The sequence below is a fragment of the Aedes albopictus genome, chromosome 2 (genome assembly GCF_035046485.1).
Source record: "Aedes albopictus strain Foshan chromosome 2, AalbF5, whole genome shotgun sequence".
Classification (NCBI taxonomy): Eukaryota; Metazoa; Arthropoda; class Insecta; order Diptera; family Culicidae; genus Aedes; species Aedes albopictus.
The window spans coordinates 354,780,581-354,803,649 of NC_085137.1; the positions used below are offsets into that span (position 1 = coordinate 354,780,581).

The window sequence follows — 23,069 nt, forward strand, 5'->3', positions numbered from 1 at the left end:
AAAGAGAACTTTTACAGTCAACTAAATGCTATCGTGGACAAGATTCCAAAAGGTGATATCAAGATCCTCATGGGTGAATTCAACGCGAAGGTTTGTTCCGACAACTCGGACTATGAGCATGTCGCCATGGTCTCGGAAAAATGAGCGAAAACGGAGAGCTGTTTGCAGAGTTTTGTGGCAACAATGAGATGATTGAGGTGATTGAGGGATCGCTCCCGAATATTTGAAACACTCATATAGACGGAACAAAAGAGCGTGGGCAGACTCCCTAGCCGACGAAGGCGAGAAAGCCGCAAGCACAGGCGACATCCGTCTTCTCTACGATGTTTCACGTTGCCTTAGTGGGTCCAAGATGAATGCTACGATTCCCGTGAAAGACACGTTTGGACAGTTACTGACCGACCCGGCTGACCAGTTGAAACGCTGGTTCGAGCACTTTGGAAACCTTTTTCAAATAAATAAAAAGAAAATCGGGTTAAGTACTGTTCCTTTGAATTCCACTAAGAATTTGCATCCTTTGACAGATACGTATTTCGACCTCAACTGTAAGCCTTACAGTGTAAGGTCGTCTTCAGTGTCTTGTACTTGACTCAAATGTCAGCCACGCTCTAGGCCACGCCATCAACACCTCAGCATGATCCGCCAAGGGTTCGACGCATAACCCGTGTCAACACCGAAGCTATCAGTGCAGGAGACAGAAACAGCCATCCGTAGCATGAAATCGAACAGGGCCCCAGGGGTCGATCGCATATCAGCTGAGATCAGGAGCGTTTAATTTCGTTTCAATGAGACACTTTCATGCAACATTTGAATGAGTCACTTTATCTGTTTGACACACTATTCGAGTCTTTCTTTTCGATTCGGAAAACGTTCTCATTCATCGTAGCACTCGGTAGTCTCTCTTTGGGGTGGCGTTGCTTGTGCTTCACTCGGCAGAGCAGTAGTGTCTTACTCTTGCGCGTTAGTCTCTCAATGGTTACAGGTGCCGGTTAATTGGATTTAAGCGGTCAAACTTGTGTTCCTTTTTCATAAAACATAATGATCATTCTATTGGCGTGCACCACTATTTGAAAAATTGTTTTAAATAGTGTTTTTAGCACATTGAAATTTTTCAATGACCCACAATTGAAAAATCCAAAGTGTTTCACTTCAATTTTCAAATACACTTGTTTCGGTAGCAATAATGAACGAGCGTGTTGCTGTGTGAGTTATGAAGCATCGCAGCAGTCCCGTCGCATGGGAAACGATTTGCTACAGCTTTCGTGCGTCATGTTTTCCTTTCGAAATTTCACGTCCCTGGCTGAGATGCCCAAACCCGAGCAGGAACAAATAACTGACATTTAACTACAGCATAACAAAGTCAGATATCATACCAGGACAAGGTATTGGTCGGTTACCCAGGTATTGAAAATGACTTATTTTGCTATTTTGTAGGTATTGATAAAATACCTCAACGAGTTATTAGTTTGGAGTTGAGGACTGTTCGAGGTATTATTCAATTATGGAAAAATCGCTTTTTGTTTGGAAAAAATCGCCGATTATTATTTTGGTATTGTCATACCTGATGTCATTATTCATGTGTTATGCACAGAATACACACTAGTTATTAGTCCTGTTCAACGACGTAGGTTGAACTTGCTCGAAGTTGAGGCAGCCTACTCTTACCCATTTGTCAACAAACGGGAAAGAGCGGAATGGAGCAAGTTCAACCTACGTCGTTGAACAGGACTATTGTTTTAGGTATTTTACCTCTCATGCAGGGCTTCGTCATACTTCATTCAGGTTGTAGGTATTCGGTTTTCCATACCTCAGTTGGGTATTCTTCAGCTATTTTCTCCTGCTCAGGAAGCTGACCCAATGACATTTCTTTCGTCTTCGTAAAAAACGCATTTTTAATTTATCAGAGCATTTTTATTTTCGCAAAATTATCCTATATCGATACCATAGATTCTGGCTGAATGTTGTCTGTGTTTGTGTGTAAATGACTAAAACTGCGAATAAACTGGTTTTTCTGTTTGGAACGCCCCATCTCAGCATCCATCTACGGGGATTTGTGATTACTGCAGGGTCTGCTACTTGAGCAGATTACTACTATAGCTACCGTGTGATACATGTGATACTGACTGGTACTGTGTTTGTAAGATCCATATTTGCAACTCTCTATTTATTCGATGTGCCATTTGCGCTCTCTGATGGTATATGCATTAAGGTGGTATGGTGATCTAAGGTTATTTTGCTGTTAAAGATCGTAGAAATTTCACGATGTAATTATGTTGTAACACCATCTGTTCTAGATTCGTAATATTTTCGACCATTAATATTAAAAAAGAAATGACTCCTTCCAGTTGAACGTGGTAAAAGCAATCTTTTTTTTTTGTTTCATAATTTGCGTCTGCAATCGTTTGTAAATAACAATCTTTCACTTTTATCATCTGGTATATTTAGAACGGTGTGAACTGTTCAATAGATATCATTTCAACATTTCCTTATCGATAAATATGAAAAACATTGCTTATATTTGGGTTTAAATGTTTTCAACATGTTGTGTTAAGATTTTAAGTTTGTTTCAATTTAGAAAAGTTTTTGTTTGTGCTTTTGTTCTCTACAAGAAAGTGCGTTTATCGCATCACGATTTTAGAAAGAGTGGTGTTGGATTTTTCTCTCGGAAAGGAAGGGTTTAAATCTTAATGATAGGGATGGGTCTTTTGTTCAAAATATGATCTGCAGAATATCAAAAAATGCATCACTTCTACTGTTGCTTCCTACGATTTTGCTAGTACTCTTGGAAATTTTAGCACATGTTTTCGATAAATGCAATGATTGTTTTAAGTTATTTGTAGTCCTATTTATTTATTTTGTCATTTTCATTTAACTTACTCGAAAATCTAAAAATCATCTAAAAAATTTATCAAAAGTTTATCGAAAACCCAACGGCCGGCTAATGACTAAAAACTATTAATTGCATTTGTTTTTACCTTGGATTCAAAACGAAAACCACTAAAATTGCTTGCAAAAATCACTAGAAATGCTACCGTTTAAAGTCACTTCCTCACTACTTTGGCAAAGAGTTGCGAATGTGGAGGGCAGATTTATCACTACCGAGCCTTTCGGGTCGCAATGTCAAAGAATTCAATGAACAGAGGGAATAAAATCTGTAATATGCGGCCGGATATTCTTTTCGTCGGCTAATGAATGCTGAAATATCCGGTATTCGGCTGCAGGCAGAATAGTACCGTCAACCCCCGTTGGTTTGAACGACATCTCATGCAAACCATCGTGGTTCATTTTTAATTTGAACTTCTAGTAACACTGTAACCATCGAAAAACACACTGATGGTAACCCTTTTTGCTGTTTTGTTTTGATTCTGCGTTCCGCTCCACCCCGTGACGTTTGAACCATTTATAGTTTGAACGATGTGCAGATAAGCGGGGTTCAAATTAAAAAGTGTTCAGATTAGATGCGGTCAAACCAACGAGGGTAGACGGTTTGGGTACATCACTGAAAGAAATTATAATGTTAAACGGTTCGCCACCAATAGTCTGCAGTATCCTTGGAAGCGTAGATTGAGGATGATCCTGTTCATAGATTCTTTGTATAATTATGAGTGTTCTTGTGATCAGTTTCTCAGCTTGACTTTAACTTTTATATATGTAGACATGGAAGAAAAAAATCATTGCATTCGGAGACTTTGCGGCCCATTTTTTTGAAAGGTAATGAAAATCCTCAAATGTAAAACACATTTGCTCTAGTTCATTTGAACATCTTCCCATCCATGTTTTTTAAAATGGAAATCCTCCGAGGCGGATTCGTCACAAAGTGATAGCGCAGTAGTCTTGACAGATGGAACATCTGATACTTACCAGATGTGTGCCAAAATAGAGGCTGACTATATAAAAAAATACTCACTGATCAACTCATTGTCAGATCAAACCGAAGCAGAACCTACTACTGAGTACCTACTAAACTATTCTAATTTGTCTTAAAGCGTACAGTATTCTACAAGACTAGGTATAGACTTCATCAGTTCGTCGATGTTGTGTTTCTTCAAATGTACCGCACATGCCTCCGAAGATTTGAGTAGTTTGACAAAGGTTTGCAAATTGTCGACGATTTCTTTCGTCATCGTTTCCCCGTTTAGCGTGATCTGTTCCGCTAGTTTTGCTCCCACGTTGGCGTGCACTAGCAGTTCGTCCAGCTTGGTGCCATCGGTGGACTTGTTTTGAAAGATTGTGGACAAAATGCTGAGTGCAATCAGCGCTTCGTTCTGCATAACCAGATGGGTTGAGGTCAACATGCCAACCATGCTAGCCACGGCACCATCCACGGCTACAAACTTCTTCAGTCCGGTGTCGTCCGCCGCTGAGAGGTCCTTGTTGGCGTGGTACGCATGCTTGATCAGCCACGCCATCAATCGGAGCGATTCGCCTAGGACCCCGGTGAATTCGGACGTTTTACTCCAGTGCACTAGCTGTTTGATCAGTTTCTCGTTCTGCAACAACTGCTGGGCTAGTTTTTCTGAAATCAAATAAAGAATTTAGCAAAAAATTATCTTTTCCCGAAAAAAAAAACTCAATAATAGCATATTTTGATATGGAGATCAAGAAATGGCATTGGTTTGATTGATATAAGAGGAAGAAGATCTGAAAATAACATCCCAAATATTCTCCTAGAACATCATCTTCAGCTCGTAAGTTCGTAAGTGACCTTTTTATCTGATCAAATATCAAATCTTGCTATTGTTCAGATGTTCTATAACAAATTTTAGATATTTTTCCTTACGAAAAATGTGCCAACCTCTAGTTTACCGCACTACTAACCTTGTCCATCGACGGTCATCCGTAGCGTTCCGAGTAGCTTGAACACCACAGGCGGTTGATGAATTTCCAACATCGGCAGAATGATGTCCACCAGGCCCGCTTCGATTACGGCTGATTTGTTGGGTTTTGGTATGACTAGATTTTTCAGCGTACTCAGCAGGGCATGCTGGAGGGTCATCTGGTGGTCGACTCCGTTGTTCTTAGCCAGGATAGCTGAAAAATGCCAGAAAATGCCTATTGGTATTCAATGTGTATGACAAATAATTTTCGTCATTCACTTACAGAGTAGTTTGTGCATAATTTTATTTTCCACCATGTAAATGCAATGGCTGTCAGTACGGGCGAAATTGCCCAATGCCAAAACGCCAGTGGTGAGCAGTTCCACGTCGTACGAATCCAGCCACTCTTCCATGTACTTAAGTAAGGGTGTCGTGTAAAGATAATGCATTGATTTATCTGAAACGAAAGACGTTATTAGAAAGATAAACATAACACTCAATAAAGTTCCGAAGTTCGGCTTACAAAATACTGGCACACATAAAAAATTCAACTGACCAAAACATCATAAGGATTCCTTCGTTGGCGAATACCAAATTGTTTGTGTGAGGGGAGGACCATCGGCCATTGACAGATCAGATGTTTAATTTTGGAAATACAACTTGCAGACTCGCCATCTGTTCATTGATTTTGTACAGCGTACAGTTCAGTGAAAGAAAAATTACTTTGACAGATATTGACATGGTTTACCGACGAATCTTATAAGCACAGACAAACAGACGTAACACTTCGAACATTTTTCGATTCAAATCATAGTCACGAAAACATATTCTCCCAATGCTAAAAGGCCTATGTTTGGCCGACCACCAACTAGGTGGCGGTAGTGAGCAAACGTCAAACTCGAACAAAAACGATGCGAGCGCCACGGTTGGGCAGTTAGCCAACTATCATATTTTGAAAAAGACCGTTAAATCGGTGTACGATGTGAATTATCAGAGTGTTACGTCTGTTTGTCTGTGTTATAAGGCTGACACGCAACGCTGGATGAATCGAAATCAAGTGTTCGGATCAAACGAAGTAAGTGTTTATTTCGTTTGCAACCTTGGATGGATTGAAGCAGAATGATGCACTTTCAAATGTACTGTTCGACATAGCTCTCGAATGAGCGATTTTAGAAGGTATGGTGTGTAGAGAAAATAGAGTTAATAAACTATAGAGGACGAATGTCGCTGCTGTTCCCTTTGTTCTCGCTCGCAAGCATGTCGCAAGCATACTTTTTCGCTTTGACACTTAGGGAAGATTCAAAAATTACGTCCATCGTTTTTCGGAATTTCTAGACCCCCCCTCCCCCCTCTGTCACGCAATTTCCCTATACCCAATACACGTACTGTCACACTTTTTTAGACCCCCCCCCCTCCCCCAAATGTTGGACGTAATTTTTGAACGTTCCCTTATAGCCCGGCCTATTTCCGCCAGCAAGAGATGTTTCGGCAGCAACGCCAGCGACATTCTTCCTCTATAGTTTATTACCTCTATTGTAGAGAATGACATACTATTATCTCATGATAGAACATGCTCCTCAACTTTACGAACGATGTTGATCTCATCTCAGTCTTGACAATAAACTTGACCAAGATGATGTACATGATTGCAAGTAGAAACAGAGGCAGGCCTAGTGATGTTTAACATATTAGGTGCTGAGTATCTCTGAGCACTTGATACATGTTGAATTGTTGAACTTTAGCATCAGAACCTCAAATGTACATTACCGGCGGCCGCCCCGGTACGATCTAGAGCGACTGAAGCAACCGGATGTCGCCACCGCATACGCGCAGCATCTCGAGGCAGCGTTGCCGGACGAGGGTGTGCTCGATGTGGCCCCTCTAGAGGACTGCTGGAGTACATTCAAAGCAGCCATCAACAACGCAGCCGAGAGCACTATCGGGTACGTAGAACGGAGTCGACGAAACGATTGGTTCGACGAGGAGTGTAGAGCGGTTCTGGAGGAGAAGGATGCAGCGCGGGCGGTACTGCTGCAGCATGGAACCCGACAGAATGTGGAGCGATACAGACAGAAGCGGAAGCAGCAGACCCGTCTCTTCCGGGAGAAAAAGCGCCGCCTGGAAGAAGCGGAGTGCGAGGAAATGGAACTGCTGTGCCGTTCACAGGAAACACGTAAGTTCTATCAGAAGCTCAACGCATCCCGCAAAGCAGAGGTTCCCAAACTTTTTGCTATCGCGGCGCCCTTTGACATTTCCAAAAATGTCGCGGCGCACCAAAGTTTTTAACAAAGTTTTTTTTTTGCCAACTTTCACTTCACAACGTGCAAGACAAAATCGTGAAACACTTATCTAATATAATGTTTTCAGAATTCAATATTTGGAAAACTAAATATTTTTTTAAATTAATTACTCAAAGATAGTTTAAATATTTATAAGATTTCAAAAAATCATGTTGATTCCATCATAGAAGTTTTATAAATAAGAAAAAACTCATATGTATAGGTTAAACAAGCTGCTGAATTTCAATAATTCAGCCAAAAATTCTAAAGCGTTTGCAATAATTAAGGATTCTTATTGAATAAAAATGACTACACAGAACTTGACCAAAGCTTCATTTTTTTGTGGAAATTGCATGGCAACACTTTTATTTATTTTGGAAAATTTCGGCAAACTGGGACACATGAAGAGATTGTAAAGACCTGCCAGATGGACTTTAATTGAACTTATTTTCATAAATGTCAACTTAACCCTTTGGGCCTGGATTGGCCATATATACCCCCATTGATGAAACCGAGCATAACAAACTTATTCGAGTTCAGCGAGGTTGCGGCAGTACTGATGAAACAGTACGGTTCAAAAAGGCCAAAGCTAGCTCTTCACACTACTTGATCGGCAAACCTGCATGCTGCTAAGCTGTTCCGAAGACCTTATAATTATTCAGAGAAGAATGTAAATAATGTTCTTGAAATTAAAACTTTGGACAAGTTATAGTAAAATCAAAAGATAAGCTGAAGCTTAGGAATTCCAAAAACAATTTCAAAAACTTGAAATTTTAAAATGTGGATTGAATTGATATGTTTAAAAAGGATACCAGAAATCCAATGGAACAATCGAAGAGTCAGGAAAGATTAAAAAAATATATGAGCAACACTAGTCTTACTGATAAAAAAATAAATAAATGTGTTCCACAATACAAATAAAGAGTTTGTATTTTAATTTGTTGCGTCACAAAAGCCAAAATCCTGCGGCGCACCTGGGAGAGGTTCGCGGCGCACCAGGGCGCCGCGGCGCACAGTTTGGGAAGCACTGCCGCAAAGGCTACGTGCCGCAAGCCGAAATCTGCAGGGATAAGGACGGGAGCCTCCTGACGGACAAACGTGAGGTGATCGAAGGGTGGAAGCAGCACTTCGACGAGCACCTGAATGGCGAAGAGAATGTAGGCACGGAGGACCAAGACAGCGGAGGAAATGACTATGTTGGTGCAGCAGAGGACGGGAACGAACCAACTCCCACGCTGAGGGAAGTTAAGGATGCCATCCACCAGCTCAAAAACAACAAAGCAGCTGGCAAGGACGGTATTGCAGCAGAACTCATCAAGATGGGCCCGGAAAAGTTGGCCACCTGTCTGCACCAGTTAGTAGTCTGGGAAACCGAACAGCTACCGGAGGAGTGGAAGGAAGGTATAATCTGTCCCGTCCATAAGAAAGGCGACAAGTTAATGTGTGAGAATTTTCGAGCGATCACCATTTTGAATGCCGCCTAAAAAGTGCTATCCCAGATCATCTTCCGTCGTCTTTCACCTAAAGTAAATGAGTTCGTGGGAAGTTACCAAGCCGGTTTCATCGATGGCCGGTCGACAACGGACCAGATCTTCACCGTACGGTAAATCCTCCAGAAATGCCGTGAATACCAGGTCCCAACGCATCACCTGTTCATCGACTTCAAAGCGGCATACGACAGTATCGACCGCACAGAGCTATGGAAAATTATGGACGAGAACAGCTTTCCCGGGAAGCTGACTAGACTGATAAGAGCAACGATGGACGGTGTGCAGAACAGCGTAAGGATTTCGGGTGAACTATCCAGTTCATTCGAATCTCGACGGGGACTACGACAAGGTGATGGACTTTCCTGCCTACTATTCAACATCGCCCTGGAAGGTGTTATGCGACGAGCCGGGCTCAACAGCCGGGGTACGATCTTCACGAAATCCAGCCAATTTGTCTGTTTTGCGGATGACATGGATATTATTGCTAGAACATTTGGAACGGTGGCAGAACAGTACACCCGCCTGAAACGTGAAGCAGCAAAGGTCGGACTGGTGGTGAATGCGGCTAAGACAAAGTACATGCTGGTAGGTGGGACTGAGCGAGACAGGACAAGCCTTGGCAGCAATGTTACGATAGACGGGGATACTTTCGAGGTGGTAGAAGAATTCGTCTACCTCGGTTCCTTGCTAACGGCGGACAATAACGTGAGCCGTGAAATACGAAGGCGCATCATCAGTGGAAGTCGTGCCTACTATGGGCTCCAGAAGAAACTGCGGTCAAAAAAGATTCACCCCCGCACCAAATGTACCATGTACAAGACGTTAATTAGACCGGTGGTTCTCTACGGACACGAGACATGGACGATGCTCGAGGAGGACCTGCAAGCACTCGGAGTTTTCGAGCGACGGGTGCTAAGAACGATCTTTGGCGGCGTGCAGGAGAACGGCGTGTGGCGGAGAAGGATGAACCACGAGCTCGCTGCACTTTACGGCGAACCCAGCATCCAGAAGGTGGTCAAAGCCGGAAGGATACGATGGGCAGGGCATGTTGCAAGAATGCCGGACAACAACCCTGCAAAGTTGGTGTTTGCTAACCATCCGGTTGGTAAAAGAAGGCGTGGAGCGCAGAGAACACGATGGGCGGACCAGGTGGAGCGTGATCTGGCGAGTGTTGGGCGTGACCGAGGTTGGAGAGCTGCAGCTGCAAATCGAGTATTATGGCGGCAAATTGTTGATTCAGTATTATCATGAATTTGATGTTAACTAAATAAATGAAAATGAAAAAAAATGAACCTCAAATGTACAAATATCAAGAACTAAACTCTTAACAACAGTGCAATTTTTATTTTGCTCGAGCTCACTTGCAATAAGGTCAAAATAAGAAGCTCAAGAGTGCTGGTTGAATTGTTTACAGCAATATTGGGATTCTATTAAGCATGCCCTTAACAGATAACGCAATTTGAAAGCGTACATACAACAAATGCGTGGACAAATCCCAGAAGGCCAACAAAAACGTGTTTGATTACGCAATGTTGATGCGGCGTTTTCAATTGCTGGTCTTGATATCCAAGTAACAGTGAATGCTAATTAATGAGAGTACATATTAGCAAAAATTAGTTATTACTAATTACTAATTATTAACCAATCGGTTAATAGCGTCCGCAGATAAACACAATGTCATCGTGGCGCTAACATCGACTCTGACAACAGCATGGTGATGATCAAACTGCACTTAAAACTATCCGTCATTATCAATGTACGATACCGACCGACGGCCGCCTCGGTACGACCTAGGGCGACTTACACTACCGAATGTCGCGTCAGCATTCGCACCATGAGGCCTCTCTAGAGGACTGCAGGAATATAGACTGCCGTGAATCGCATATCTGTCCCATTTGCATAGGAAATCCAGCAAACATGGGACTGATATGCGATTCACGGCAGTAGAGTACAGACGACAGCATCGTCGGGTACATAAAACGGAGACGAAGGAACTATTGTTATGACGTAGAGTGATTTTTAGGAAGAGGAGAACGCATCGCGGGCGGTTATGCTGCAGCATGGGGCTCGGTAGAACGTGGAACGTTACAAACGCACGCGGGAGTGGCAGACACACCTATTTCGAGAGAAGAAACGCCGCCTGGAAAAAGCGAAGTGTGAGGAATTAAATCGAATTACTGTGTCGTTCTCAAGAATCACGGAAGCTGTACGAAAGGCTCAATGTCATCCTCGGCCAGGTCCTCTTGCCGGACCAATGTGACATGATAAATGAAAGCAGCACTTCGACGTACACCTTAATGGTGTAGAGAACACAGACCCATACCGCGGAAGAAATGACTACCCTAGCTTGGCAGATGAGGGGAATCATCCAACTCTTTCGTTGAGCAAAGTTATGAATGTCATTCAACAGCTCAAGAACAATAAGACAGCCAGCTGGTTAGGACGGTAAAGCAAATGAGCTCACCAACATGGACCCAGAACAGTTGGTCATTTGTCGGCATCGGCTGATTGTCAAGGATTGGAAGAAAACGGAATAACTACCGGAGGAGTGGAAGGAAGAAGTAATTTTCCCTTTTCACAAGAAAAGTGACATGTTAGAGTGTGAGAACTTCCGAGCGATCACCATTCTGAATGCCCTTTACAAAGTGCCATCCCAGATCATCTTATGGCGCCTATCACCAATAACAAATGAGTTCGTGGAAAGTTATCAAGCCAGCTTTGTGGATGGCCGACCGACAACGGACCAAATATTTACCGTATGCCAGAAATGCCGAGAATATCAGATCTCCACGCATAAGTTGTTCAACGATTTCAAGGCGGAATGCGACATCGGCGACAGTACAACCGTAGTTCTTGTTCTTTATGGCTCGACGTTCGCGTTGAAACTTGGCTTGTCTCTCTTTAACTTAGTGTTCCTCAGTTCAGAGCACTTCGACAGATATTAATTGAAGGATTTTCTTTGCCTGTCATTGCATGACTTTGTACATTGTGTGACAAGTACAATGATACACTATGCCCAGGGAGTCGGGAAAATTTTCCCGACCGGAACGAGAACCGAACCCGCCGTCTACGGATTGACGATCCATATCCTTAACCGCCTTAACCACTAGACTAACTGGCGACCCGTAGTACCGTTTATAATTTTTCAATTTTAACTACAAAACCTCAACTTTAAATCACTAAATGACTGATCAATTTGGTTTTACCAAATAGAGAAATGACTGGGAGAAATCAGCAGAGCTACATTTTTATTAAAACCTGTTTACCATATAAACCTAAGAAAAATGATCTTCCAACAAATCATCCTCTATCAAATCGTCATAGTTACCTCCGGTCAGAATAAGTACAATCAGATCACAGGCCAACTTCATCAGCACCCGCGCTTCGTCAGTGTTCGCAAAAGTCTTGTACTTCTCCAGCAGTTTGTAGATCGTTTCGCACAAGCCTTCCTCGGCCAGCAGCAGCTTCACGTCGTCGTTCTGTGCCTCGTAATGCAACAGAGCCAGACACGACTCGGCCAAGTCCGGATTGGTACACTTGGCCAGTATCTGCGCAATCAGCTTGTTGAGCGACGTATCAAAATACAGGTCACTGATCTGCTCGGTCAGGATGCTCAATGGAGGAAGTGTGTTCAACAGGAGATCTTCATATTTGTCCACATCGGCCACGCAACGCGTAAGAATCTTCTCTATTTTACCGATAACGCCCAGTTCCACTGCACGCTCGGCAATATCGTCGGTTCCGAGAAGATAGTTCGATATCAGGCCACATCGGACCCGCACAAATTGATCCTTGTCTTCCTCGTCGGTGTCAACGTCCAGGTCCAACAGTGAGAATATTTTGACATCTCCCTCGACCTCTTTGATAATGCTGCGGGCATCATCATTGGCGTAGCAAATGTTGCCCAACGCTCGGCACACTTGAATGTTCAGATCGAGCTTGTGGTTCTCACTGTCGCTCGAAAGAAACGAGATCAGCTTCCGGATGATGTCCTCTTTGGTGAATTTGTCCCGTTGGGACTCTGTTTTAGCCACTTCAGCGATGCACCGCGCCACCTGGACGCAAACGGCCGGATTGTCCAGCGAGAGCAAATCCAGCAGGTCGGATTTGATGTCATACTTATCACAGAGGTTGCTTTCCGATTCGGATATCTGCTTCAGCAGAGGCAGCGCCCTGTCCGGGCTTTTCTCCAGGGTGGCGTTCTTCAAACCGGCAATGATTTCATCCATGTCAGCTGTGAAAGAGAAAAATGGGTGATTAGTGGATCGTTGCACCCTGTGGAGTCAATTTATAACAACCGATGAAATAGGTTGTGTCATACAGTGTGTGTGCATATAGCACATGGTGCCGACAGTTCTATGCACTTGGCTGATAGCCAACGGAGGAAGAAGTTTAAATTTAAATTCTGGGTTGAATACAAGTTACAGATTCTATGATAGGGCGGACGTGGAGGCGGAGCGTTGGCTAAGCATTAAACAATTTTGTATTTGAAATTATTTAGTGAATGTTAACTGACTGTAACGAATTTCAAAAGTAAGTAAAAATGTTCGTCAGAAAAAAAAAATGTTTTCATAGATTCAAGCAAAGTCACCCACAAAATACTCAGAAAATCTTCCAGTGCTCACATATCTGTTTTTGGGATATCATCCAGCAAGCTTTTTATCTCTACTAGAAATTGAGTTAAGTTTAAGAATACTTTTAATAGTTCCACCATGGACTCCGCTCATAGGCGCCAACTTGTGACGTAGTTTGGGAGGCGAAGCTCTCCATAATTGGACAAAATTCAACTTTTTTTTAGCTCAATGCACTAGTTTTCACGTAAATATGCCTAAACTAGATGAACTGCGTCGAAATTTTACGAATTTGGTTGATTTTGAGAGGCCTCGCCCCCCCAACTACGTCACAAGTTGGCGCATATGACTCCGCTTAACTTTTATTGTTTTTTTTTTTTGCAAATATTTCCTGCTATATAAAAAAAAAACTTCTTGTAATCTTTAACTGACAGCATTCCATTCAAAACATCGGCTGAAATTTTCGTAATGAGATTACAAGGGACATATGGGATTAGAAGAAAAATATTGCTGATAACTACATTTCATATTGACTCAAAGATTTCGTGGAAAACCAAAAACATTTACTAGAAGCTTTAAAAGTTTAACTATACATTCCCAAAAAAAGAGAATTTTGTCCAAAGTGTAACGTGTTTTTGTCAAAAATTCCTCTGGATCCTCTCGATCACCTACAAAGATATCCGTAAGCACACGTTGATGCACCCAAATAACGAAATTTGCAACCAAATGTCCAGGTGGACGCCTGGAACTTTTCGTATGGCATTGATGTGAGGACCTTTACAGGATCAAACAGTGGCTCTGATCATCATATCGTTGTCAATTCGAGAGTTCGAAGGTACGCTGCTGCCACCTGGAAAAAGTTTACTGTATGCGTGAAGGACCGATTTTTTAGCATGGGGAAGCATAGGAAGTCAGTTTTCAAATGCTTCTAAAAAATTCAAAACAATATTTAATTAAAAGCGGGTTGGTGTACGTGATGAGAAATTCAATTTGCAAACTTTTAAGTATATAATTTTGATTAAAAAGTTTTTTCCCAGATTAGGTACTGATTGTGTAGAAAACGAAGATTCTTAACCCGTACATCAATCCGTTTTTAATAAAATAAAGTTTTGAATTTTTTAGAAGCATTTAAAAATTGACTTCCTATGCTTCCCCATGTTAAAAAATCGGCGCTTCACGCACATGATCAACTGTGGTAATTTGCTTCGTAGTTCCCAATAGTATTCGGGCATGGTTATCAACCGTGGCGAACTTAAGAATTCAGCGATCGTTGACAGCGAAGGTGACAGATAAGCAGAACGTTGCCAGAAGTTGGATGATAGTGTCTGGTACTCAGTCAAAAAGAGAGATTACAAGAAAGCGAGAGCACCGAGAAAATAATTCACAGCAGAAAGAAAAAGCAGTATGAAACAAAATGATATGCGGATTTTTTTTACGAAGCTGTCAATGGCGTGCGGAGAAAAACAGTTCCATCCCCCATCTTATTCTCCGTGTAGTTGAAACCCGGAATTTTCGACTAGCGAAGTTGAATTTATCTCCAAATCCGTGCGTCGGACCTAACTTCGGAAGTGGTGCGCTATAGAGCGGACCAGGTTTACTATACAGCGCATCACTTCCGAAGTTAGGTCCGACGCACGGATTTGGAGAAAAAATCAATTTTGCTAGTCGAAAACTCCGATTTTCAACTAAATTGAGAGTATTCAATGTCAGTAAAGGTAATTTGCTGAACAGATTTTATGGTAGCTCAGGACGAGAGAGCATTTGGCAGCATCCATTTATTACGTAACGCTAAAATCGACATTTTTTGAAACCCCCTCCCCCCTCCGTAACGCTTTTTTATATGAAAACCCAAAAATTTTTGTTTGGGCTGTAACGCTTGGCCATACTCCCCCCTCCCCCTAGAGCGTTACGTAATTTGTGGACGACGCCTTTCGAGACACTGTTGAATGGCGAAAACGTTAGCACGTCGATGGACAAGAACAGAAGAACAGTAAGGCTACAATAAAGGATGAACGCCCGGTATAAATCAAGTTTATAGAATTTTCAGCTAATTTACTTAGTAAATGGATAGGAGGATAGGTATTAGTATGGGACAAACATCAAATTCTCGCTCCAGTCGACTTTTTAGATCCCATTTAGGTCCCATATGAACTGTGCAGAATTTCAGCGCAATCGGTGAAACTATAATTTAGCGCAAGCGGTTCAAAGTTTCCATAAGATTTAGTATAGGAAAAGATACACTTTCAGATAAAAAATCCCAGATGTCACCCCTTGTCTCCTTAATTCAAATCGATCAACGCTTCTTGTGGAAAAATCATTGATGAAACTTTCCTTCGAAGACCGCTAAACAATTGGATGCTTGTAAAAAAAGTTATTGATTTATTACCAATTAGTGATCCAACGAACGGCTTTTTGTTTTGTTTTATCAGCAGCACTGTAGCTGCTGCCCTGGCTGCTGCTGTTTCTGGGGGTGGTGATGCCTCCCACCACCCCATGCAACAACGGCAACAGCAGTGCTGCTGATAAAACAAAACAAAAAGCCGTTCGTTGGATCACTAATCGGTAATAAATCAATAACTTTTTTCACAAGCATCCAATCGTTTTGCGGTCTTCGAAGGAAAGTTTCATAAATGATTTTTCTACAAGAAGTGTTGATCGATTTGAATTAAGAAGACAAAGGGCGACCTCTAGGATTTTTTGTTTTTGCTTTTCCCATAGTAAATCCTATGCAAATTTTGAACCGCTTGCGCTAAATTATAGTTTCACCGATTGCGCTGAAATTTTGTACGGTTCATATGGAACTTAAATGGGATCTAAAAAGTCGACTGGAGCGAGGATTTATTTTTTCCATACAAGCGTGTCCCATACTAATAGGTATTTATCAAACAAGGTAATATTGGGAATTGCTGACAATCTTTTGAAGTTTTTCCAATGATTAGTTGTCACTAGAACTCGAAGTTTGTTTTTTACTGACCACGAAAAGTAGTAGCTTAATCACATCTTAAATACCAATGATTTCTCAGATCTAGCAATAAATTCTCTTGCACTTCAAGTGTTTCCAGTTGGTTGATAACTTCTGTAAATTAGTAGTAAAGAATCACCTACCACTCTAAAACTTGACGCAAGTGTTTCCAAAAACGTGTCCCTCATGACTACGCCATCGAGCCAGTCAATAGAGACACAAAACATTCTTCTAAAAATAACTCCACCCTTAGGTGTCCTTGTCTCAAACCGTTCCGACAGGAAATTGTGTATAGTGAACTCTAATTTTGGATTCATTTTTACTACGGAGTTCCTGTTGATTATTTTCTTTGACGGCGACATAACATGCGACAATAATGAACAAGTGGGTGTTTCCATTTCAGAAACAATGTTACTCAGAAAAGGATACTCCATCCGTAAAGAAGTTGAATTTCTTCTTCGCTGTTTTAGAAAGATAGGTGCAATAACACTAAATTATGTAAATTGTGTTGTTGATATTGTAACTATTTCTTTTTTCTGGAGATTTCCTTGTATGCTTTAGACTGTTTAGTGGATAAGTTTGATAACATCGAATCTGTAGAAACAAAACTGAGCTAAATTTTTTGATTCACGATTACTATTAAAAAAAACATTGACATTATTCCCGAATCTGTTAGAGATTGAACGTTCTTCAATAAGGAGACATAAAATTGGAACGACCCACCCTAAACCGGTTCCACATCCATTCACTATCACCAATTAAGTCATTAACAGTACCGTAATCAATCATTTGACTAAGTCAAGTTGCTGCCAAATAAAACTTGAAAAAGGGTGTGAGTACTATTAGAGCGACATCGATGAGGTCAGGGAAGAATTAAACTACGCTGTAGTCACTAGCAAGTGACACCACAAACAAATTACATCATTTGGAAAGCAGCAGACACAAATCACCCGGCACGTTGTTACCCATCATCGGCCCCACAGCGCTCTAGCCAAAACTGATCGACATCATATACACAGCAGATGCACTTGTACCGCACCGAGAGCCAGACAAACCAAATCCGAACGGCGCTGCGGCGACACTACTGTTGTAAGGCACTGATTCCTCTTTAATGATAAACGTGGCCGTTTAAAATTAGAATTTGTCTATGGTTTATTTTAAAAGGAAACTCGAAATTACTTTCCAAAGGTAAACATACGCAGTTACTCTATGTGAACGCCCAACGAACGGCCGCAACGCAAAGCATATCAACTAGGTGCACCTAATCTACTTGTGGTCGGTCTGTCATCTCGATATCTACTACAGTGTATCGAGAAATTGTCCGAACGGAAATTTTGTTGACGAGTTTTTTTTACATATTTTATGCACAGATCAAATCTGCAAAAAATTAAGAAAGCACAATTCAAGCATCAAAGTTGTCTGAGAACCATTTTTAGAGCTAAAAAACGCACATTGGGCCGTCCCTATTTTTGCAAAAGTTGGAAATGTTAAAAGTTCAATATTGCAAAACGATCGTTTTAGTTAAAAAACCATCATGCCAAAATTTGAAGTCCGTATCTCGAGGCTAAGTAGTCCCCCACGGAATCTAAAGTTCTCAAAAATTGTATGAGGTCAAAAAAATCATGAATTTGTTTTGACGAAAATAATACCATATTCTACTAGAATCGGTGATTTTAGGGCCCTAACGGGCCAAAAATGTGCTCAGAATTGCGATATCTCTTTTCGTTTTTGATCTATTGGACAAAATATGGCAGGCTTCCCCAGGGATCTCAAAAAATAATCAAAATGTTCATTTTTAGATAGTTTTTCGTCTATAACTCAGAAACGAAAAGAGATATTACAATTCTGAGCATATTTTTGGCCCTTTAGGGTCCCAAAACCACAGATTTTAGTAGAATAGTGTATTTTTTCGTCGAAAAAATTTTAAGATTTTTTTGACCCATTCAATTTTTGAGAATTTTAGGCCCCGTGGGGGACCACTTAGCCTTGAGATACGGACTTCAAATTTTGGCATAATGGTTTTTTAGCTAAAACGATCGTTTTGCAATATTGAACTTTTAACATTTCCAACTTTTGCAAAAATAGGGACGGCCTAACGCACATTTTCGTGCGCTGAGAATGTTGCTACGTCATTCCGTTCAAAAGATATTGATGATTTTCTAGAAAATATAGGCACTTTTCATGTATTTTTTACTTGAGTTACAAAAAAAACACCCCTCTATTTTTTTGATAGGGTAGCGAACCACTTGGGCAGCGGCCGGTATTTTGGGCACTCTTCGCTATAACTCAGTCAATTCCAAACCAATTGACTTGAAATTTTGTACACGGCTAGATACTATACGTATCTCATTGCGTTCCAAAAATTTTGTCAATTATTTCAGAATTGGCTGAGTTATAGCAGAAAAGTGACCAAAATAGAACCCCTTCCGAGATGATTCCACTTCCCTATGTTTATAACAACATTTCTTCTTTTGAATGCGGGCAAAAGATATTTTTTAAGTTTGCCCCAACCCATCATATAACCTTTTCAAAATACTATGATTTTTTAAGCAGATCCTGTAACTATTGAACCAAAAGAGATAACGACCATCTCAGTGCACGAAACGACGAGTCTTCAAATGCTCTACAAGTGTTTCTTGGGAGACTTTGATGAAAAATCAAAACTGAAAAAGTTATTGCCAGAAAACCTGTTTTTCTTGAACCACCCTCAGCTAATTCAGAAAAAATATCTCTAGATCGGTCAATTTTAAAGCTACTTAAAAACTGGTTTCAGGAAACTTGCTCAAAATTGATAGATCTACAATTTTCCCGAAAAACGTATATACACAGACAAACAGACGTAACTCTTGAAGGAAATTCATCAAAAACTTTTGCCCGGTGTATTTTTCATGAGCACACTGCCACCTGTTGGTAGAACCGCGCGCGACGCTGTCGGCCATGATGGATTTTGATTGGACGTTTTTCTGACACGCACACTACTACACAAATTGCCTGTAATTTCCGTTTGCATCATTCAGCAACGTGTACACTAGGGCAGTTCTGACTTTAAACATGTCAAAAATTCAAAGCTCCCATATGTTCATTGCAATCCTTGGTGCAAAAACTAGAGCCCAGTCAAATTTTTAGCCATTTCGGTGGTGATTTAATGGTGGCCAAAAAGCAAAATAGGTTTATATGGGAATTACTATGGAGAATTTTCGAAAAAGGTTCTCCGCGCTGTAGAGCAATAACGCATGGATGAAGTCATAGGGTCAAAGCCGAATTGAATTCTTCAGATCTCAATGATGAATGTTGCCGAAGACCGGAACTTATTTCAACAATCGGGTAAAAAGTTATTAAACCGATTCTCACTCACATGCGCATCTTTATACACGATGTCCTGCAAGATGTGCAAGAAGGTAACACGCATACTATGATTGCGTGTCAAGCGTGTCGATCGAGCTACGGTCTTCTGTTCAAGCATGCATAAATGATTATTGATTAATAACTTTTGTCTCGTGAGTCGAAACGAGTTGCGGTCTTCGGCAACATTCGTCATTGAGGTCTGAAGAATTCATTTCGGCTTTGACCCTATGACTTCATCCATGTGAGTAATGCTCTATAGCGCAGAGAACCTTTTTCGAACATTCTCCATAGTAATTCCCATATAAACCTATTTTGCTTTTGGGCCACCATTAAATCACCACCGAAATGGCTGAAAATTTGACAGGACTCTAGTTTTGCATCAAGGATTGCAATGAACATATGGGAGCTTTGAAGTTTTGACATGTTCAAAGTCTGAACTGCCCTAGTGTACACTGGCAAACGTCAACGCGAACGAACACTAGCGCCTCTGGTGCAACGATCGCGCAAATCAAATGAGATTTGAATTGATCGTTAAATGCATGTGCCAAGCCGTTTTGAAGAGTGTTACGTCTGTTTGTCTGTGGTATATAGCAACTCTGACAGTTAATTGGCTTCTTAAACGGTGTTGAAAGAATCCCATATTCTGAATCTGTCCGGGAAGCGATTAACTAAATGTAGTAACAATATTATTTCACCAAGAAGCAATTAAATTCACCTATCAGGTATCTATTTTGCATTATCGAAGCAAGTTTACCAAGAAAGTACGATTCCACTCATTTTTTTATTGAAACAAAAGGGCGCGGTAAATGGGTACCCTAACATCAATGGTCTCCATTCACCGTGACCCATGCCCCATATAAGTAGAAAAAAAAATGAAAATTTAAAAAATCGTTTTTCTAAATAAATCTTGCAAGTTATTACTTAAAATCAATATAAACGAAGAGAATTGACTTTGCTAGGTGGTTTTGATCATTTTCACAACATTCAGAGAGAGAAAAAAAAGGTTGTTAATTTTAACACCTTCAAAGTACTATTCCTGAGAAATACATATTACAAAGAGCAAAAAAATGCTAATTTTTAAAGATTGGATATTTCTGAAAATTATTCGGAGACAACTACCAGAGCTAGCGTTTTAGCCAATATCGGCAACTAGTTTTTTCTGACAGCATCCTCAAACAATAATCAGCTCTCAGTTAATAACTGTGGAAGTGCTCATAGAACACTAAGCTGAGAAGCAGGCTTTGTCCCAATGAGGACGTTACGCCAAGAAGAGAGAGAGAGAGATATAAAAACAAAAAGTTCAGTCAGCTGATTTTTGTGTCAAAAATAAAAATGATAAAGATTATTTGTCAACTTTTATATATTCATCCCTACAAAACCTATAAAAATAAGAAATACAAATATAAACTTATTTCTAAAATCAACAGTTTTATCTTTACCTAATCAATCCCTAGTTATCTAAAGGTAATGAGTTTAATTGTTAACCCTCTACTTCCCATGGTTGCTCTAGAGCACCATCGATTTTCGACGAACTCCGGACAAACGGAATAAGATGAATATGATGCAATAATTTTTAGAATATGGTTATAACCTCATAAGGTTAACCCAACTACTACCTACTTGTTTCAATAGTTTGAAAAGTATTGATAAACAATCAAAAACCTATTGATTTACAATAAAAAAAATGTCATTGATTTCGAAAAATTTAGCCAATTTGCAATAACTTTTGTTCTACCACTTTTTTCGGAAACGCTTTTTTGGCATAGATATAGTCGTTCAAAGTCGTGGGAAGGAAAGGGTTAACATAACCTAATCTGTAAGTCTGTAAGTCAACTTATCCTAGCGTCCACTGTCCTGTGTACTTTCGAATTCAAGTGATGAATGATGAGTGTAACGCAGAGACCTCCCCTACCCACTCTTGCGTTCGTTAAATTTAACATTTACTGTTAAATTTGAGATAATTCAAAGAATGCAAAGATTAGGTCGATACAAGCTGAATTATAACTTGTCTTTGACTTGTGATAAATGCACTACGGATACTCCTTTGGTTCCCATTAGCACTTACGGCCGATTCTTTCACTTGCGCTCAACTCGTAAACCAGATATATCTAGCTCAAAGTCCACGCGGTGGTGAACTGGCGCTAAAGTGCTAATGGGTTAAGCCCTCCCATCGCGTCAAGATTGAATATCCAGGGGGAGGGGACTTTGCTAGGTGGTTTTGATCATATTAAAACAAAAGAAAAAAAATCTTCTGATACACGGTGAATGGGTACCTATTACCACGGTGAATGGTGACCTACCACGGAATCAGGCGACCTTCCCATCCTCTACTAAATGTACTATATCATCCATTTTTGTGATTTTTTTTACTTTTGTGGTTATTACTTGTATTCTAACCTATAATGAAGGCAATCAAAGCGGTACCAACAATGCTTATGAGATTGGTGTAAAACGACAGCCTTTATTCGCCTCAAATTTTCTTAGATCCACGGTGAATGGTGACTTAACGGTACTTACTTTGAAAAATCATAAATCAAGAACAAAGCATCATAGAAAAATGAAAACAAATATTCTTAGAAATAAAAAAAAAATATGAACTGGAAAAAGTTTTCCACAAAAATTTCCAAAGTTGAGAAAATTCATAAAGAAAAGCCGAAAAATCAATGTTCGAACTCGTTGAAAATTTTCAAAAAAATATTTTTAGGAAGGTTTTTTTATAAGCTTTGATCGCTGAAATTTTTAGAATGCACTTTTTTTTCGTTCCTGAGTTATGGCCAATTTTGTAAAAAATGACCATATGATATATGCGTAGATTTAGAGGTTCAGTTCATAACATAAATTGCGTAGTTCAATCGAACTCTGTACACTAACCAGAATAACACTAAATCAGTTTAAACAGTAAACAGGAATTTTGGTATATTTAACGATTCTTTTTAGAAAATTGATTTGTCCATAAAAATATCTCTGTGGGGACTATTTCTCCACACACTGTACGCGCTAAGCTGCATAGCGTTTAGCGGAGTGTTGTCGATTGGGAGTTATACGGCCCATCCCACTCACTCCCGCACCCGAAACGCTGGCTGCCGTCTCTATGTATCGATCCGTACCTACTAGGTACCTAGTCTGTACTTAGCTAGGATTGCAATTTTAAACTGCAATAGTACGTTCAATTGTTGCTGCACAAATAAGTCCATGCGGACATTCCATTATTTTAATCTGCAACTTTCTTCCTGTTCTTGGATGTGGGATGGATGTTTTGCATACCAAACAATTGTATGACATCATTTTACACAAAAGCTGAAGAATGAATAAGGAGACTGAAGCATTACCTTCCATTATTATGGTGATGATGATTGTTCCTTAGTTTCGTGCAGTAATTAATTCATTCATGAAAACAACTGACCGCCTTAATCTTTTTCTCACTATTTGTATAACTGTCTAACACACAATTAATAACTCCGAACTTCACTCCGGGACACGTAAATGAGTCGAAGCACTTGAATTTTTCACACAATGTTTCGGCAATCCCACAAAGTATACTGAATGTATTGCCTTCCTAACTTGCTCTGGATGACTTTTCTTCAGTCACATTCTCGCATTCACCC

General features: G+C 40.5%; 1 protein-coding gene across 6 annotated transcripts; it reads right to left on the bottom strand.

Annotated features, from left to right (window-relative positions):
• Nucleotides 1-1,889: 1,889 nt before the first annotated feature.
• Nucleotides 1,890-23,021, bottom strand: LOC109416260 (GTPase-GDP dissociation stimulator vimar). 6 transcript variants are annotated; one of them, XM_062852759.1, is made up of 5 exons: nucleotides 22,794-23,021; nucleotides 11,915-12,820; nucleotides 5,101-5,274; nucleotides 4,819-5,031; nucleotides 1,890-4,516 (listed from the first exon to the last, which is right to left on the bottom strand). In XM_062852759.1, exons 1-5 carry the CDS (start codon nucleotides 22,798-22,800, stop codon nucleotides 3,981-3,983), a joined length of 1,836 nt encoding a protein of 611 aa, XP_062708743.1. In that variant the 5' UTR covers nucleotides 22,801-23,021; the 3' UTR covers nucleotides 1,890-3,980. The 6 variants fall into 6 exon arrangements, with proteins under 6 accessions (XP_062708743.1, XP_062708748.1, XP_062708747.1 ...); XM_062852764.1 differs by lacking the exon at nucleotides 22,794-23,021 and adding an exon at nucleotides 17,318-17,340; XM_062852763.1 differs by lacking the exon at nucleotides 22,794-23,021 and adding an exon at nucleotides 17,299-17,322.
• Nucleotides 23,022-23,069: the final 48 nt, after the last annotated feature.

What these genes read in the sequence shown, in the direction of transcription:
- LOC109416260 (XM_062852759.1), bottom strand. An exon ending in AATTATGCACAAACTACTCT is followed by an intron (nt 5,032 to 5,100) that starts GTAAGTGAATGA and finishes GGCATTTTTCAG; the next exon opens with CTATCCTGGCTAAGAACAAC. An exon ending in GATGACCGTCGATGGACAAG is followed by an intron (nt 4,517 to 4,818) that starts GTTAGTAGTGCG and finishes ATTTGATTTCAG; the next exon opens with AAAAACTAGCCCAGCAGTTG.